The sequence below is a fragment of the Polypterus senegalus genome, chromosome 10 (assembly GCF_016835505.1).
Source record: "Polypterus senegalus isolate Bchr_013 chromosome 10, ASM1683550v1, whole genome shotgun sequence".
Lineage (NCBI taxonomy): Eukaryota > Metazoa > Chordata > Cladistia > Polypteriformes > Polypteridae > Polypterus > Polypterus senegalus.
Genome location: NC_053163.1, coordinates 163,588,774 through 163,607,237, shown reverse-complemented (window position 1 = coordinate 163,607,237; position 18,464 = coordinate 163,588,774). Strand labels below are relative to the sequence as shown.

Below are 18,464 nucleotides of genomic sequence, written 5' to 3'. Positions count from 1 at the left end.
AAAAATGAAATGAAAAATAAAAAAAAAAAAACCACCTTGTGCCACCTCATAAAATGCCCAGATAGCCAATCAGATGGCGTGTCGTAATTTATTAGCTCTTAGCAGCCCACTTTCATTAGCCTCACATCATCATTAACTTAAATGAGAGCCGCACGTCGGCTCGGGTCACAGGCCGGCCGTCCATCATCGACTCCGAGCCCCAGAGAGATCACCAACCTGTCGGCGATGCTCCCAGGCTGCACCTGCTTAATGAAGATGCCATGCTCCCCGACGGACTCCTTCCTCAGACCCACCACGCTGAAGCCAAGGCCTCCCACTTCGGGCTTCTGCAGATGAAGGCGTTCGACATGGCGGCCCTAAGGTGAAAGACAGAGAGAGTTACACACAGGCTGGGGGACGGAGGAGCAGCCGCTGCGCCACTCCGTGTTTCATGGCACCGTCTGGAGCCATCCATCTGTGCCCTGTGGCGCTCAGTGGCAGCTGCATGCCGACTGGCACAGAACTCGAGGAGTAACGATGGGGGACAGAGCCTTGTGTGAAGGTGACACATTCAAAGGTGGGGACGGTCTTTATTTATATGTCACCAGGAAGGAATTCACCCAGGGTGTCCCACCCCCAACACGTCTTCTGACATCGTGGGCAGCTGCCATGGCTTAGCCCCATCCTGTGCCAAAAGTCAAATTATTAAAAATGACTTCAGAGATTTCTGAGGAGGCCACTTAGAAGTCCCCTTGTTCTGTCACCTTGGTGGCCTGGTTCAAAGTAAAGATGGCGGCCATCATCGCGGGCACAGACGAGCACCCACCTTGGCCATTCCCGTGATGATTTGCTCAAACTGCTCCACATTCCCAGTCTCGGGGTCCATAGGCCCGTGGCCGTTGACAAGCAGAGGTGGCACTTCGTCTGCCCCATGCTGGCCGCTGACGGGGCGCTGGGTAGAAGTGAAGATCAGGGAGCCCTTCTTTGAAAATTCAAACTCGGGACTGACGTCTGGTGGCATTCGGTTCAGCTGCGGGGACAGAAGACAAAGCAGGACGTCACCAAAGCGCAGTGCTCAGGCCGACTGGCGATGCATGGAGACCCGCTCCTTAAAATGGCCCATGTGCCCAGTCAGAGAAGGCGGGTTCCTGGTCTTGGAGTGTGGCGCCAACACAAGGAGCGGGTCTTTGGGTGACACACGCAGCCACTGGCACAACATGGAGGAGACGTCCCCTAAGATCAGCCGCCTGATGCAAACTGTCGACGACCTCAAGCCATCGCATGATTGGTGGAAATGATCGGACACAGAAATTCACAAATCACTGCAGTTACGGGGCGGAGCTGAACGAAGGCACAGCGCCAAGATCTGCAGCTCCATCTTCACGGCGAGCGACGAGGACCTCCAACTCTGTCACGCGGGTCACCGGCGTCGGGCAGAGCATCTCGCCAAAGGAGAGCTCCATACGAGGACTGGAACGCGGCAGACCTGCGCCACATGTAAAAGCACGGACTGTCGTACCCGAGACGGGTCACTGCCAACTTAAGGAGGAGAGGAGACATTCTAAACAAACGCCAGGCTCAATACGGGCAAAATCTCAAAAACGCGCCCGTCTGATCTGAAATGCAAAGCGAGAATCACAGCCTGCGCCTCAGAGCTGAAAGGCGACACCAGAATCTCACTAGCAAATGGCAGCGACGTCCGCAGGTCATCAATGACATCACAAGCTGTAACCTCAGAGGCCACGCCCCCAGCAACCAGCAGGGTCTCTTAACAACGGGACTCACAAAATGGCGCCACAAAGGGCCCAATGACTGCTTTAAACACTCTATTGGGTTTCAAAATGGACGTCACATTTGACGTCCTGATACTTGAAAACAAATGACTTCATAACGGCCGCCAGCGCCACGTGGGCAAACTGGGGATATGGGCAGTGAGGCGCAGGGGTCAAGGCTTTGGACAAACCCCCAGGCCATGTGCAAGACCCCGAGCAGGTCACTTCACCAATCAAGTCTGCCTTTACTGAGCGGCTATGTCACTCTGCCAGACGTTGGCCTATCAATGACATCAATGACATAGCAGAGTGACCCCACACCTTAAAGCTCCCTCTCACCTATGACCTGTGCCCGGCTCTGGAGAGCCCACCTAAAAGCTCTGACAACTCGGCCGGCTCACAAAACCCAAAGCCACGCTTAACCTCCAGAAGGCCTCCACAGAGACCCGCTGTCCAGGGCAGCCTGACCCCGACAGGCCCAACACAGAAGATGGAGTGCCATGGCAGGAAGGTGCAAAGTACGATGTTCCTGGGCGAGTGGCCTGGCAAGTGTGGGGCAAGACAGGGTGTTCCTTACCCTAACCAGAAAGATGGCAGGAGCTGCCAGTTTGGAGCAGGGTCAGATCGAGGAGCAATACCTGGCCAGGAGGCCACAGGGGCAGAGAACTGGTCAGGACCACTGGCTCCCCCAGTACATTAGGTGGCCGCAGCATCCCTGGCCGACGCTACCTGTATGGATACCCAGAAGGCATCCTGGGAGGTGCAGTCCCAGGGGGCAGCCTTGAGTGCTGGGGGTGCCGCCAGAGGGTCCCATGTGAGATTCTGGTCCATACTTCCATCGGGCGAAGGCCTAGCGGCGCTTATTCCTGCTTCCACAGTGCAAATTCATGACAAGAAAAACAGGATGAAGGCTTTCAATTCAAAACTCTGAAAGGGAACAGCGAACGGCGGTCCTTAATAGTTAGAAATGCACGACAAGAACAAAGCCAGCGTGCAGTCCCACAGGGGTGAACTTCAACCTGCTCTGCTAATGCCGGACACGAGACACAGCGTCTTCAGGGGGACCAGAAAATGAAATGGAAGCGAGAGTCGAACCCAAAATCGTGCAAAACCACAAAATGGGAGCCCAAAACACGGCAGACAAAGTAAACCTCGGAAAGTTTCTGTTAAGCAGAATTGGCTAACAAGCAAAACACCAACGTCACAGAGAGGTTTTGTTTTTACTCCAACACGCGGCGCTAGCCCGGCTCGCTTCCAACAGGTCGAGACACTGGGAACCTCAATGTCGTAGAGAACGTCCCTGAAGGACACTGGCAGGGCAAACACAAATCCTGCGGGCGTGAAAACCCCAAAGGGAAGGCAAACGCAAAACAAGACCTGGGCCGAGGGAGGCGACTCACCTGCTCCTTGAGCTGCTTGATCGAGTGCTGAAGGGTGAGGATCTGTCCGAGCATCGGGCTCTTGAGGGTCTCGTGGAACCTGGCGAGCTTCTCGCTGTGCGCTCCATCGCCCTTCTCCTTGAGTTTGGCCACAAGTCTCTCCAGAGCCTGCAGGGCCCGATGTTTCTCTGAGGCCGACATCAAAAATGAAAGGAACAGCAATTGAGAAGACCAACGGGACAGTTCAGAGGGTCTCACGCCTTCGCAAGACCCTCATCCTGCCCACGACGCCCAGAAAAGGGGGGGTGGATTCAGGGGTCCTAAAGTCAGTACACATCTCACAAAATGGGCTGCACCCGTAGAGAAGGTGGGTGGTCCGCTTGTCCTCAGTGGGGTCTAACAGTATGGCCACCAAAAAAGACCACCGAGGACAAGCCAGTAACAGAGCTGGAGGAGCTCCGAGTCGGCCATCAGAAAATACAAAAACTAGACGACATCCTTGGAAATCGGGCCGTCCCACCTAAGTCCTCCAAACCCTCTTTGGATATTCAGGTAAGTGCCCCCTCATATAACCTGGCATGGTAACCTCAGACGAGGGTCGCTGGCACTTCAGAACTCGTCTTTCTGGTTGGCTCAGTGACCTTCAGCTGTACCACACGTGACAATTTCATGAGACGACAACTCAGTGACCCCGTGCAAGAATTCACAAGGTGGTCACATCACCGAAAGTCGGCTCACCTGACAGAATGGCACGGGCCAAAACAACTAAGGCGGTCAAAAGTCGAGGATTTGCTCTCGTGTACTACAAAGAAACGAGAAAATATTAGACAACGAGAGAAAGCGAACACCGAAACACCACAGGCCACAGCTCCAGACAACACCACCGTGTCGTCCACGTCAGAGTGGGCACAAGACAAGCCTCATCAAACTGGCATGGCCTGGCACAGACGCTCCAGGGCCTAAAACTTTGCGGAATGAAATGCTAGCATGTGGGCTACAAAAGTAAGACACGGCTCAAGGGGCACGGCGTTGGTATACCTGTGACCGCCAACCCACAAAGTCAACTGAGGTGAAGAGAAGAAAAAGCATTTGATCATACAGTTAAAGTCGAACACGGCATTCAAAGATGGCCATACCTGAAAGCTGCGTCTCGTACATTGGGCTGCTGTTTCCGGAGGAAACTCCTGGGAAAAAGAAAAAAGGAAGAGGAAAAGGAACATCAGTGAAAATGAGGCAGACATCAAGTGAAGATTTACATTTCAGTAGGCGTGGCCCGCAGGACCATCAGGCCACACACCCCTGGGAGGCGGAGCTTAATTAAAATGTGAACAACTGGGGTGATGGTGAGACGCCCCCCAAACCCACACCAAGTACCAGGAAGACCTCCGTTACGGAGATGCCAGTTTTTTGTTAACTAAAATGAAGGAGCAGAAACAAAGTGTGGAGTTGGCAGAAGTGGCATCTGTGCTCTGCTTGGTGAGGTCTTAACATAATTGCCCATCTAAACATAACGCCAAAGCCGGTCTTGTACCTCACTTTCCATACCTCTTCCTCAAGTCCCCAGCCTTCTTTCCTGCCAGCGTTTGAACCCTGGTCCTAGCTCACCGGCCTTATGTGCAGCCCACAGGTGTCCCATATGTCATGTTGAAGCCCCCCAATGATGCCCTGCACTACCAGCCTCCAGTTGCTAAGAAAAGGCCCAAGGACCCCAATTAAAGACAGGGAACTGAGAATGGCACTCAGGAGGCAGAATGCCAGCCAACACAAGTCACACAATCATCAGCTTCCTGAGCCCACAAGTCACAGACACCCCCTGGACTGGACACCAGCCCTGTACTGGGCCAATTCTGAGTGGGCCATTAAACAGATATGACAGAAACAGCCCTGAATGAAGAAAGAAAGAACTGTGAAGGTGCAGCCGCCTTTAAGATGGCACCCCACCAGAAATCAAACCAGGGTCTGAGCTTCAACAAGGCGTGCGTACCACCCCAAGAGCCTGGCGGACCACACCTGCCGATTCCTGCTTCTCCTTCACCCGCTGACCAGAAGACGAGTCCTGAGATGGACCCTGGCATCACTTCCCCTTTCATCCAAATAGCCCACCTGTCCTGCTCCGGGCACTAATTTAAAGGAATATTGGCGCCAGAAGTGGCCATTCTATCGGGAGCCCACATCCAATAAATGCAGGGCTTCATGGATGAAGACCACCCTGCAGACGTGAAACACGTGGGATACAAGACCATAGCCTGCAGGACACGAGACCTCCAAAACTTTTTGTTCAAAATCGTTTTGCTGTCCTTTTCTTTAAATTAAATGGGGTACCTGGTTGGACCCCCTTTACACCCACCCGCCTTCACCATCACAAGTCCAAGCTCCACACAACCCTACTGCAGTCCTTTAAATTAACGTTTCCGTGTGAGATCTTCGATTCATTTTGTACTGCAATGCCCCCCCAAATCGGGTCTACTGATTTCATATAGCGCCTTTTAGGCTGAGCGGTGCCCCAAGTGGCTTTACAGGCAAAGCAGAACCGCATGGACACTGGGCGGGTCACTGTCCCCACCACTAGGGGGCCACACATCTCACAAAAGAGAAGCAAATCCACTCAACGAGTGCCAAGCCCATCAGCTCAGGGACGTCCCACAGACGCACACATAAGATGGCCGTCACAAACCTTTATTCAAAGCAACTTCCAAATTCAAATTATCATTTCAGACCACAGAAAACAGAGATCTGCTATACAATAAAATGGCTTCTGTCTGTCACGTGTGTGCGTCACGTGTCCCTCAGAGTAATCCGATTGGTCAGTTTAGCTGTGGTGGCTCAGTGGGGAGGATGCTGGCAATAAAGTTCAAATGGAGCACATTAATGAAAACAAAGTGGACAAGTTGAGGTGCCACCAAAGACAGAAAGTATTCAGGACCCTGTGGACGATGCTGTCACAGCAGGTAATGGCTGCCCATCTACAACTGGGGGTAGTGGACAGAACTTGAGCAAGGTGCCATACAACGACAGTCCGAGAAGTTGGATTTACAGGAATGTGATTGACAGAAAAAGCGCCAGGCAAGAGAGGCTGAGACACACGAGGACCTCAGAGAATCGCTGAAGGTACACACGAGGGACTGCAGACCTTTTCAAGTTTATTCAAGTTAGTTAAAAACAAAGCATAAACCACAAAACGGGGCACACGGGAGAGCCTGTACCAAGCAGGTGCCCACGGAGTGATTTCATCTTTAATCAATCAGTGCCTTAAAATATATCTCCGTTTCTGTTCTGAGAGGGCTCAACCCCTGTGCCCCAGCTATGCCAATACCTGGCACCTTAGGTTACTTTTCATTTATTCTTGAACCGAGATTGGCACCCAAAGAGCTGCTGCTCTCTACCCTCTGCCAAGTGCTACATGCTGGCTAAAGCAGGCCTGGCACACCCTGGTTAACACAACTGGGCACTGGAAAGTTGGGTGGCCCCCTTCTAGCCATTTGACTCTCAGCCTCTGGTCCCACGAAGTCCCGTCCGTGCCTACGGCCACCTGTAACGAGGACTTGTCACTCAATCCCGTACCCACGCCCTATCCACGAGCACCTTTCCCTGTGATTGGCTTCTCAGGCCGGAAATCCCGCCCAGTTCGAACTAGTTTCATGTTGGAGAGTCTCGAGCTGCACCTGTTGATTGAGCTGAGCTGAGCGACCCCCCATTTAAAACGTCCTCAATCCCCCACCCCTCGCTGTGGCCACATAACGGACGCGGTTTGCCGAAGGCATTCCGTCCTCGTTTTTCCCGTCGCCACCCCCATGATGTCCGCCCTCCGTTCGATCAGTTGCCGAAACTGCCAGACACGACCCGAGGGGTGCTGGACAGGCCCCGAGTCCCGGTGGCGGAGTCGCGCAGTTGTCCGAGACCGGGGCGGTCAGCCAGAAGTTCTACACCCGACCCCGCGCTCCCTCGAGACCCCCTACAGCGCCGGACGGCTTTTCTACGGAGTGTTACTTACCTGTGCGGCGGAAGTGCGTGTGCTGCGGGAGCGCGCAGCTCACCTGAGAAAAAGGAAGTGGCCGGAAGGCGGGGGGTGGTGCGCGCCCATGCGGGAGCGCGCGAGGCGAGGGCCACGGAAAGAGGCGGACGGAGTCTCATTAGCGGCCGCTTATTTGGACCTTCCATTCATCGTCGGCTTTTTCACTGAAGGCACTGGGCCGTCACGACGGGGGTGGGCGGTCCCCGTCCTGGTGGGCAAGCAGGACTTGTAATACGTGGACCGTTTATTGATAAAATGATCTCAAACTTGCCTTTATCCATTCATTAGGAAACCAAGTAAACTTGGCGGCACGGTGCCCAGCGTGGGATCCAGTCCTGGACCCTCAGCAGGTCCGCAAACGACAAGACTCGGTAGGAAAGCAACATTAAACAAAAGAGGACAAGGGACCTTCTAGTGACCCTGGTGACAAGAGATGGTCCTTTTAAAACTCCCAACCAGAGTTTGAACTTCACAGAGTTGAGTTTCATAAAGTACACTGGGACTGGTTGTAACTGGTGATGATCCTGGGTGGCATGCCAGTCTTTGAGGTGCCAGACAGTGTGATCTAGAGGCTGGCTTTAAACTGCAGTGTTACAGACACAATTGGCCCCCTCTGAGCCACCCTTGTGCTATGGCCTTCCTGCTATTGTGAGTCGCTTTAGATAAACTGGGAGGAGACCAGAGGGCACCAGAGCTGTGAAGTGGCAGGACTAGCCAGCTTGCCCTCCTACTGCCCGTCTATTCAGATGTTTCGGCAAACAAGAACGTGACCGTTCCTGAGATTTTTTAACATTTTCTTCATACTTTTACCTGCAGTGACCGCGTTATGTTTCTCTCATGAAATCAACACACTGCAAATAATCTTAAAGGCCACATAAAGGGTATTTGTCTGTGCCACCATGCAATGGACTGACCATCTGTCCAGGGATTGTTCCTGTCTTGCGCTGGCTTCCTTGTGACCCTGCCCTGGATAAACAGGTTAGGAAAATGAATGAATGAATCAAAATGTTACTAATACAGCATTTGACTCTATTGGGCACAGGAGTGCCATGGGTACACTGCTGCCAGCAATCCAGCACCCGGTCCTGGTTTAAATCTCAATACTATTACTGCTGCTAAGGTAGCACCATGCTTAGCACTTCTGCCTCACAGGCCCAGTGCCATCGGTTGGACCCCCATGATCAGGTGTTCTGTGGAATTTCTTCCAAGTGCTCCACTTCTGCTGCGGGTTAAGTTAACTGATGACTTTAAACGGGCACTGGCACCCCATCCAGCTTTTACTCCTGCCTTGTGCTCACTGCTGCCAGCATGGGCTCCATGACCCTTTATCCCTGAACTGGACTCATCAGGCAGGAGAATGTTCAGATGCTTCACTGGGGTCTCGCTCGTTGTCCCCAAACTGGCCTGGCGTGAGTGCTGATGTGTGAGTGAATGGCCCCTGGCGTGTGTTTCTAGGCGGGCACCCGACACTGCTGGCACTGGGCTGAGGTGCCTTGTATGCTGCAAATGGGACATCATAACATCATCACACCTGCATGATGCCTCACTGTGACCAGGACTACCAGCACAGAAGTTGGCTTTCACCTTTGTCATTCTCGGGCTCGGAGGGGGTGCGTAGCTATTTATTAATTTATGGACAGAGCTTCTATAAATATGAAGGAGTGGTGGCCGGTTAGTGACTCTACCCTTAACCCGCCATTGCTCCGTTCAGAGGGGACGGTAATCTGTGCCCAGCCAAGCAAACGGGTCCTCCCACTCCAGGGAACACTTGGGGCTTGGTGACAGGATTGGCACTCCAGCCACTGTCACAAACCTTCCACTGTCCCAGTGTGGTGCTGAGGTGTCACCCGCTGCACTTGGGTCCCAAACCAGGTGGTATGTCGTGTGGCGGGTGTGGCAAGGCGCTGTAAAATCAGCAGCTGCTCCCAACCTTCTCTCTCCTCTGTAAAAAGCCAAATAAAGTTCAGTCAATCCATTATATAGTGCCTTTCATATCTATCTGTTATACTGTAGATGTAGAGCCTTTCTTTTATACCTGAATATTGTATACATAAATATGAAGAGTTGACCAAATTGTAATTACGCCAGTATCGATAGACGTAGATATAAAATAAGAAAGACCGAGTGGCCGTTGTATTCTACACACCTCCACATTCATTCATGTCATTAACTGGACTCTTTGTTCTTGGGTTAGCCATCTATCTATCTGTCAGTCTGTCTGCCTTCCTTTTATTCTGTATCGTGTCTTTTCTATCTGTCTAATATATGGCGCCTTTCCCATCCATCTCTCTTTGTTAACCGCTTGCTGGAACTGAACCTTTAGCTGCTGTCTTTTAGACACTACAGTTAAGTGAGCCCAGGTGGACATCCCCTGGCACTGTCCAAAATGTGCTCCTGGCACTGCCCAGTGGTACAGCTCCATATAGGTCAGCAGTGGGCTTTCACACGTACCTCTTAGGACACGAACTGCGTGCACTTCCAGAGCGTCGTGATTGACTTTGTGGCTACACAGAAGACTTGCCGCCCAGACCGCACTGGGCACAAGGCAGGAAGCGAAGGAGGGGCTTCTTGCCCAGCGCGCTCGTTCGAAGCAGGTCGGTCCAGGGTCACTAACCCGAATGAGCTTTCTCGGGCTGCGCCTTGCACGCAGAGCTCCACGGGGCTTTCCTGTCGGGGTCTGCGCGCTGAGCTCTGAGCCGCCAGGCCAGAAACGCCCTCCAGCCCCGCCCCCTTCCCTTCCCACCCCGCGCGCGCCGAGCGGCCACTTCGTCAAAGGCGGGCGGAAGAGAGACGCGTGTCACGTGCTCTTAGGGCGGAAGTGAGTTGCGGTCACCTGCTTCAGAGGCGGAGTTCCAACATGGCTGCCCCCAGGATTTCTGACGCCTGCGGTCCTCCGTTGTGGACTCTTTCGTTGTTTTTTCTTCTCGTTTCCCTTCAGTCCAGTGCGGTGGACGGAGCAGACAAGTGCGACGAGCTGCGGATGGGACAATATCCTTTTCTTTTGTGGTGGGCTTGCCTGCAGTGGGATGTGCGGTACGCTTGTCTGTTTACGGCCTCCGTGCGCAGAGATTACAGCCGCTCGTTCGTTTTAAAAACCCCGGCGTGTGCGCGTGGAAAAGCAGGCAGGAATGTGAAAATGAAAATGTAAGGAGCTAAGTAAGCTAATGTAAGTGGCGTCTGTTGTGACCGTCTCGTCTGGTCGGGTAAAATGCGTTTGTAACAGCAAAGGAGAAGAAACAACGTAAATACAATAAAATGAGCCGAGAAAAAGAGCGACGAGCAACGGGAAAGGCGACAGAGGCCCAGGGTGCCGCCTCATATAGCGGCTTCTGTCGATCTGTGTTTGTTGAACGGAGTCCACAACTGTGCGCCATTACGTTTATCAGACTTGTGTGTTTTAAGATGCCGAGCAGTTCAGTTTATTAGTCCGCCTCAGTCGCACTCCTCCTGTCACTAAGGGCCACCAGTTTGTCGTCTTTCTCTCCTCCTCTGCCACCTTCTCCAGCAGGTCCAGAGGGCGAGGCAGCCCCCCTTCATTACAGTAACTCGCAGCCATTTCCTGCACCGCACGTTGATGGCCTTCAGCATTTGGGGATCATTAAAGAAGGTGACTGCAATCAAAAGTAAGCCTTTAAAGTTTGGCCAAAGGTGCGGATCTCTGAGAAATAATCAATATAATCGGCGTGTCGCACAGAGTGTCAAATTGGTTGGAGTGAAACCCCTCCGGCCAGAGGGGTCCACGCAGGGCTTCACTTTGCATCCCCTGGTCCAGAGCCTCTGAGCGGCGTGTGCGGTGCGCTGCGCTGATACGTCAGGCCGCCTGGCATCTCTGGGCGTCAGAGAGGCTGTCTGTGTGCCCTCGGCCTCTTGTACCCTCACAAAGCCCCCCTTGACCACAAGGAGCTGGCGTTGTGCCAGTTTGGTGAGGTATGTGTGGACCAGGGCTCTTTCTGGCCTTGTGCTCCGTGGTGCCCACGTTGGGCCCTGACCTTTCCCAAGCCTGTAACAAGAGAAGTGCCTCCAGAGTATGGGTGGGTGAGGACACCTCCTGCACTAAGCTTAATTTAAACCGGGCATTGAGGGGCAGTTTGAGTTTTAAGACTGGCACCTTGGCACGGGGGGTGCGTTGGGTTTGAAGCCTGTGCCCGGTCATTGTGGAGTTTACTTGCATTTCCCATTCCATGTGGGCGTTTCTTCCAGAGATGTGCTGGTGTGACTGGTGGGCCGTTTAGCGTGTGCCAGTGGGGGCCTGTGTGTATTGGCCATTGGCTTTCCGTTTCTTCTGCTCGTAATATTATTTTATTTTTTATTTTTTTCTGATGTGCAGTTCTGGCTCATTCCGGTTCTTGATCTTTTGGGCTGATTGTCATCTTTGTTTTTCTGTGGTAGTAATTTATGTTTCACGTCATGTTGTGAGTTCTGTTTCTGTCATAGGCGCCGTCATTATGTGGCTTGCTTACCAGAACGCTACAAACTACAGTCCACAAAAGTCACTTCTTCTGTGCCCGTTTCCTGCCACAATGGGGTGGCACACCGTTTCCTGGCTCGTCCCCGATGCTGCCTGGTTCAGCATGAGCCCTGAATGAGATGAAGTGGGCTGAGGGATGTGGAGTGTCTGGCTTTGCTTTGCTGTCCCTCACACTCGGTGGGTGTCGGACGTGGGACAGAGTTAACGTTTGCTTTCCTTATTAGTGACACATTCATATGTGAAGACCCCAAAATCAGTAATGCCACACAGGAGCCCGTGAACTGCACCAACTTCACGGCCTACGGTAAGTTTCTTTTATGCTCTCCAAATCACATAGAAGTGCTGCTGCCTGTCGTCTGCCTATGGAGACGTGTCTAATGAGCACAGGTCCCTCCTCATCCTCCGTCAGCCGCTCCTTTAAATGCTCTGCGCCCCCCACTGGACGGACGTGACAAGCGCAGGTCGACGATTTTGATTTGTTTGCATCACAGAATTAATTTTCGACTTTGTTTTTTTGTTTTTTTTGATGCCATTGTAATTTTTATTGACGTCACCGTTTCATTGGTCCCTTTTAGTAAGGCACGTGCTCTGTGGGGGGCGTGGCCTGGGAGGTCAAACGGTTGCCTATGACGACCTTTCCTCATGTGAGATTAATTTAAAAAGAAATCTCCGTCTTGTTAGTACTGTGGACCCCCCTTTTGACGGTGACTTTGATTTAGGAGTTCACTTTGGTGACGGACAGATGGACTTTTTTATTGCTGTTTGTTCTCTCGGTCACTTCCATTGTTCAAAGTTTGCATCCTTTTACAGCAAAGCTGGCACTAGGATACTAAAGACATAGTCACCCGCCACCCACTACAGTCCATGGCGCACCTCACCCCAAACACTTCTGTCTCACACACACTCACACACTCCCTGGTAGGCTCTGATGTCCTCGCCAACATGGCTGGCAGTCCCCGCCGACTCCCCCACATGCCACCACCACCTCCATTCCTGACGTTGACTCGCCTGAAGTAGACGCGGTGCTGCTTTTCCATGCCAGACCAGGGAGTGCTGCCGTCATGCCAGATCTGAAGCCGGGGGGCACTCCTGGGTCAGGCTGACGGGACCCTCGCCTGTGGATTTCATTTTCATAAAGCTTTACTTGGAGGAGTTTCGCCAGCCAGCATGCTTGGTGAATCCATCTGCTGCCGTGCCATCTGTTAGGGTGGCCTCCTGACTGGGCAGGTGAATGCCAGCCTTCTCAGAGGCCATGTCTTTCACAACTTTAGATAGACACCACTCTGTTTGTCCCAAGGAGAATGTCACTTAACAGAAGTTCAAAAATATGTAAAGCCAACAACAGCAACCACCACCCAGACACACGAGAAGAGAAATTGGTTAATAAGAGAGCGGTGCCAGTGCAGCACTGTGGGCATGAAGGAGCCCACTGTGCTGGTGTAAAGTCTTCAGTGCTCGTGTGTCGCGGAGAGGATGTGCAGCATCGTCGCCATCAGTTTGGTCTTCATGTTCTCCTCCAGCGGGGGTCCCATGGCTGAGCTTGCCTCCTTAATCGGCCTCTCTTGAAGCTACAGTGGCTGTCACAGAGTTAAGGGCCGTGTGCAGGATGTCGCTACCCACCATAAAGCGGCACCGTCTCCCAAGAGTGACACGTCTGCTGTGCTCTTTGCCCCCCAGCCTCTCTGTGTTATGAGAGCCGTCTGGCCAGCAGGTCACCAGCTGACGTCGTCCATCGTTTGATATCCGCTTCAGTCGATAAGCAGTCGGTAAAAAGTGAAGATCGGAGAATTGTGGTGGACGACACTCTGGAGAAGCTCTCTGGTTCTGTGGCTCGTCCCCCCAATAACGGGGTTTGATTAACGTCAAGGGGTGACTGCTGATCAGCTGGTCTCATCTTGGCCCCCCTTTGTACCTCAGCATTGTGCAGCTGCAGGTTAAGTGATAAGAAACGCCTTGCAGTGCAGCCCAAAGAGGTGGTCAGTGGGCACAGACCTGCGGCCCCCCACGATCTGCCATCGCCAGAAGCGGCGTCACAGGAGCTTAAGGTGACTTTGGTTTTCGTTCATGTGTTGTTTTAGACACTTTATTAATCCCAAGGGGAAATTCACAAACTCCAGCAGCAGCATACTGATAAAGAGCAATATTAAATTAAAGAGTTCATTAAAAATGAAGGTATAACAGACAATAACTTTATGTAATGTTAACGTTTACCCCCCGAGTCACATAGTGTGGGGTCTCCTCGGTCTGTCTGTCGTTGAAGCTGCTCCTCTGTCTGGAGATGATCCTGTTCAGTGGATTCTCCAGGAGTGACAGGAGTGAGTCTGCCTGCTCAGCGCCCGTCGCTCTGCCACGGATGTCACACTGTCCAGCTCTTTTAGCGCAGCACCTTTGTCTTACGTGACACGTTTAATACAATTTGTGTGTCCGGCCTGCCGGAGTGGTGCGCGTTACCTGAATTGGCGCTGTGATGGACCAGGCCCCTTGTCCATGTTTGCCACCAGCACAGACCCCGAGTTGCAGTTTGTCACACACGTTGGGTTAATTGCCGATTCCACCCAAGGCATAAAGGACTGAGGAGACGGGCAGAAGACCAAGCTGGAAGCCTACTCGTGTGTGACTGGCAGAGTTGGGTGAAACTCGACTCCCTGGGCCGGCGTGTGGGCCCCCTGCTGATAAAAGGCCGAGACGGTGCCAGGCGCCTAGTAAGAAATGCTCCCGTGTGTAAAAGGGCATTAGTTCTTTTTGATATTTCAGCAACAAAGTGATTAAACTTGGAGAGAAAGAACAAAAGAAATCTGATTTCATGAAATAAAAGCCAGGTGCAGCTGCCTTAAAATCAGGAAATCTTTTTTGTTTGACCCACTGAACTTTAAAGGCCGTTGTCGGAGCCAAAAGTAAAGAAATCTCTTGAATAAGGCAGACGTCCCCATTCCGGGTCGGGCCGAAGTAACTCTGCGCTTGTTGCTTTTCTTTTTTCAGTTCCCTGTTTGCCTGCTCCCAATATCACGTGTCGCAACTTTGAAGGGAAAGAGCTGACGTTCTCCGGAAGAGAAGTTGGATTTTACAAGGCCGTCCCGTGCCGGCATGTGTAAGTAGGCCGTCGTCGGGTTTAAATGTTGAGGTAGAGGCCCCCTGCACGCTTCTGGGGGTCTCGGACGTCACCTTGCTTGTCACGCCGTGTTTTAGTAAGTAAAGAGGCGCAGTGCAGCGAGCACAGAAGTGTTTAAACACACCGAGGACAAGGCAGACGCGGATTAAACAAATCGGCAATGTCTCGCCAGTCATTCATTGACAACCAAGAAGATTAAAAGTGTCAAATTAAAGCTGTGAGAAGTAACCCTTCAGAATGAACGTAAACAGCAAATTTAAAAGTCTTGGCTATAACCTTCGAGTCTGAGTGGCATTCCCGGAGGAGGAGCCCCCCGACCAGATTTCTGTCCACCTCACAGTCGCACTCTCTTAGGCGTACTCATTGCTAGAAATTCCGATGTAGTAGTACAATGCCTGCCATTTTCCATTCCAACAGATGGTGCATTACTGATGTTGGCACTGCCGTTGAGAATCAAGTGCCATATAACTGAGGCCACGGACAGATTGACATCATAAGTTAATGAAGAAAAATGTAAACGGAACAAAATACAGACAGTGAAAAAGAAGATGGAGGGGGGACTGCTGATGTTGTTCGTGTCTGGTAAGCAGTCTGACGAGCTGATGTAGCAAACCGAGAGCAGGAGTCAACCGTGCAAGTAAATCACAGAGTCCTTTAACAGCCACACATGGGGCATGATGGCCTTCCTGGACTCGGGTTTGAGACCCCAGCAGTCGGGCCTTGGTGTGCCACTCACTGGGCTCTGATGGGGTCAGTCTTTACCTCTGTCCGCCCCTTTTATTTTATCTCTCTTTTTCTATTTCAGATTTCCTTTACTAGGTTATAGTGTGGGTTATATGCACCATCTGTTGGAGTGGAACATGTGCTGCATGTGCCTTGCAGTGAGTGGGCTGGCAACCGTTCCACTCAGTTGAGTCCATCTTAACTGGAAGGGTCTTTAGGTTTGGACTCTAAACCAGTAGGCCACAGTATCTGTAGACTGGGCCAACTGGCGCTCTATAAAGGGAGCAGACCTCCCGTGCTGATGTCCAGTAAAAGATGCCTGTGACGCGGTGGAGAGGCGTCTTTGATTACCAGCTGGCAGGGAGTTCTGGGGAGGCTTTTTGTTAACAATGTCACGAATCGCAACGCCACCTGTTGGACACTCCTGGAACTCTCATTTAACCTGTCCCCATCCTAGTCACCTGTGAGGCAGACGTGGCACCTTTTTAGTTGGCTTACCTGCCACCGTTTCACGCTGTGAACGCACCTGGGCCCACCAGCAACATCTCTCCTGTGACTAAGTGGCAGAAGCCCGGCCCCTGAGATGTATTTCAGACTAATGCACCCTGACCTTTAAGTGTATGTGTTTTGTTATCTAAGCAGCCAGCCTCTCTTATTCCACCATGTCACACTTGGCCATATTGCAGTTTGAGAGAAATAAAAACTGAAATGCCGTGACACACAATATGGCTGATCAAGCAAGCACAGCATAGCACGCAGAGCCGTTAAAATAACCCATGGATATCGGGTGGTGGGCACGGGATACATGCCCTCTGTTTCTTGATCCCCCAGTTCACTTTGTCAATGGAATTCAAAGGCTTTGAGGGCTCCGTGTGTATCTCGGGGGCACACCAGGCACGAGGTTTGTACCCCCAGATGTGCAGACGCCTTCCATGGATGTGAACCTGCAGGAGCATCTTTAGCTGATAGCGTGCAGATTATATTTAAAAGGTGAATCGTGGAACATATTGAGTGTGCTTCCTAGGCGGGCATCTGCAAGCCTGAAAGACGCTGCCCTCCTTTCAGACGCTCCTCTTTGAACAACATCTGTGTTGTGAGCTAAAGGGTTAATTAAAAGAGACCAGCAGCCCCCCCGCCAGCCCCCATTCCACGCACATTCTATAGGTTTGCTTATTTACAGGTTGAAACACTTGGCACAGCAATGAACACGAGGCACACATCGGCCCTTTTACAGGGCACAGTCGCGCCTATGGGTGGCCTGTCGATCTTGCGGGCTCCATTTAAGTACGGGGGGTGTTAAAGTGGGCCTGAAATGGAAGCCCCTGCCATGTCACGCACACCGAGTATTAAACAGAACTACCTGGTGTGTTTGTGTACACATTCAGTATGCCGTACATAACTTGTGTACACTAATGTGCCAACGCTTGGAATCGCCCAGAAATGCTTGTTTTGTGTTTTTTTTTTTTTTTTTTTTTTAAACTTAAGGTTCCATTAAATTGATTTCAGCAAATGTCCGTTACAAATGTCCATTACTGCTTATAATATTGGATTTATTCTTCCCTTCTGACATTATCGGCCTGCTGGTAAATGCTGGTCATCGTGTTAGCCCAGCTGGAGACGCCGCTCTTCTCAGTTAAGCAGGTCGGTTGTCTTTTCTGGGGTTTCACCGTCCTGGCGTTCATGAAGTTCAATTCAAAGCAAAATGGCCTTCTCAAGGAACACAGCAGTCTGGTTTTATTCCACCAAACGAAGGACATGCAGCAGATCCACGTGAGACACGGGCGCCTCACAGGTCCTCCGTTGGCTCTGCACACCAAATCCCAGCATCCTCTCCAGCACGACTCCAGGGTGTGAACCGGACTTATCATTGTTTGGGGTTCCTTTGTATTTTTATTTCTTTTGCTAATCTGTAAGCCGCCTTGTGTCTGTTTTGGACGTTTTCAGTATTAAGTTTGTGAAGTGTAAATGTCAAGGTTTTGTTCAGTTGGGCCAGGGGTTTTGGTGCTTTCCCTCTTTTCCTTATGGAGGCTTTTCTGGCATCAGTAGGCCTTTTCTGTGACATCTTTGAGGTCTCCGTCCATCACAGTATTGTTCTTAAAGGAGTTTACACACACACACACACACACACGCTACCCGTTCAGTGATGTGGGTTTGTGTGTAGACAATCGCCAAGTTGTTTAAGTTCTGGGAATCTGGGTCAGATCAGTGAGTGGCCGGCCTCGTGCCCACTTGAACCCTGGTGTTATGGCACCCCCAGGCCCTGCCCATTGTCTTAAAGGGTTTGCCGGTGGGCCGATGATCATTTTCTGTGTGGCTTCTTCCCTTAGGAATGGCTACTCCTACAAAGTGGCGGTGGCTTTATCGCTCTTTCTTGGCTGGCTTGGAGCGGACCGCTTTTACCTCGGATACCCGGCTTTGGGTGAGTAGAATGGCGGTTTATTTTTTGTCATTAGATACTCTGTGTGTGCGTGTGCCCCGGCGTATCTCTTCAGTGTTTGAATGTGTGATCATGTCTGGTGTGTAATCGGCAGGGTTCAGGCGTCTCATGTAAATGTATTTTTAGGTTCAAAGCCCCCCTCACATTTCTGAAATGTAGCAGTAATGCCAGTAGAAAATCGGTCCCTGGCCAGGGTGCCTCCTTGTTGGGTGGTCTTAACTCAACTGGCAGCACACAGCTAATAAAATGTCAGTTTTTCAAGGTGGTCGCTTGGATCCTCCTTTGATTGTGCTGGGCTGTGTTGCCAAATTGTAAGGAGAAGGGGGAGAATAAAAGGAAAATGAAGTGCCGTCCACTTAAGGAATGAAAACATTTGCCTCTCTTGAGAGAATCTGTCAGGTGTGAGCGTTTTTGCCAGTTGGCTCCGCTTTTGTGTCTTTTCAAGGCACGTGCTCGTCAAAGAGGCCCATGGCTGGCGGCTTTGTTTCTTTCTGGAGTCCACTGAAGCGGCGGTAATGCGACTACCCTGTCTGGCCTCGCGTTTCTGCACCGTTTTGAAGGCTGGCGATGCCACGCGGGGCCAGG

At 51.7% G+C, this 18,464-nt stretch overlaps 2 protein-coding genes across 9 annotated transcripts in view; one reads left to right on the top strand and one right to left on the bottom strand.

Annotated features, from left to right (window-relative positions):
* Positions 1-9,830, bottom strand: part of patj (PATJ crumbs cell polarity complex component) — a 118,078-nt gene extending 108,248 nt beyond the window's left edge. For 2 of the 8 annotated variants that reach the window (XM_039767237.1, XM_039767235.1), the window contains exons 1-5: positions 7,122-7,142; positions 4,267-4,314; positions 3,152-3,318; positions 806-1,009; positions 217-356 (exon numbers count right to left, since the gene is read on the bottom strand). In XM_039767237.1, the coding sequence (XP_039623171.1) occupies positions 217-356; positions 806-1,009; positions 3,152-3,318; positions 4,267-4,288 (533 nt within the window). In that variant the 5' untranslated portion in view covers positions 4,289-4,314; positions 7,122-7,142. Of the gene's footprint in view, positions 1-216; positions 357-805; positions 1,010-3,151; positions 3,319-4,266; positions 4,315-7,121; positions 7,254-9,593 lie in introns of those variants that run through there. The other 6 variants (XM_039767236.1, XM_039767234.1, XR_005635420.1 and 3 more) reach the window with 5 other exon arrangements.
* Positions 9,831-9,950: 120 nt separating this feature from the next.
* tm2d1 (TM2 domain containing 1) overlaps positions 9,951-18,464 on the top strand; it is a 45,894-nt gene continuing 37,380 nt past the window's right edge. The window contains exons 1-4 of the mRNA XM_039767241.1: positions 9,951-10,130; positions 11,841-11,914; positions 14,590-14,698; positions 17,770-17,861. Coding sequence (XP_039623175.1) covers positions 10,000-10,130; positions 11,841-11,914; positions 14,590-14,698; positions 17,770-17,861 — 406 coding nt within the window. The 5' untranslated portion in view covers positions 9,951-9,999. The remainder of the gene's footprint in view (positions 10,131-11,840; positions 11,915-14,589; positions 14,699-17,769; positions 17,862-18,464) is intronic.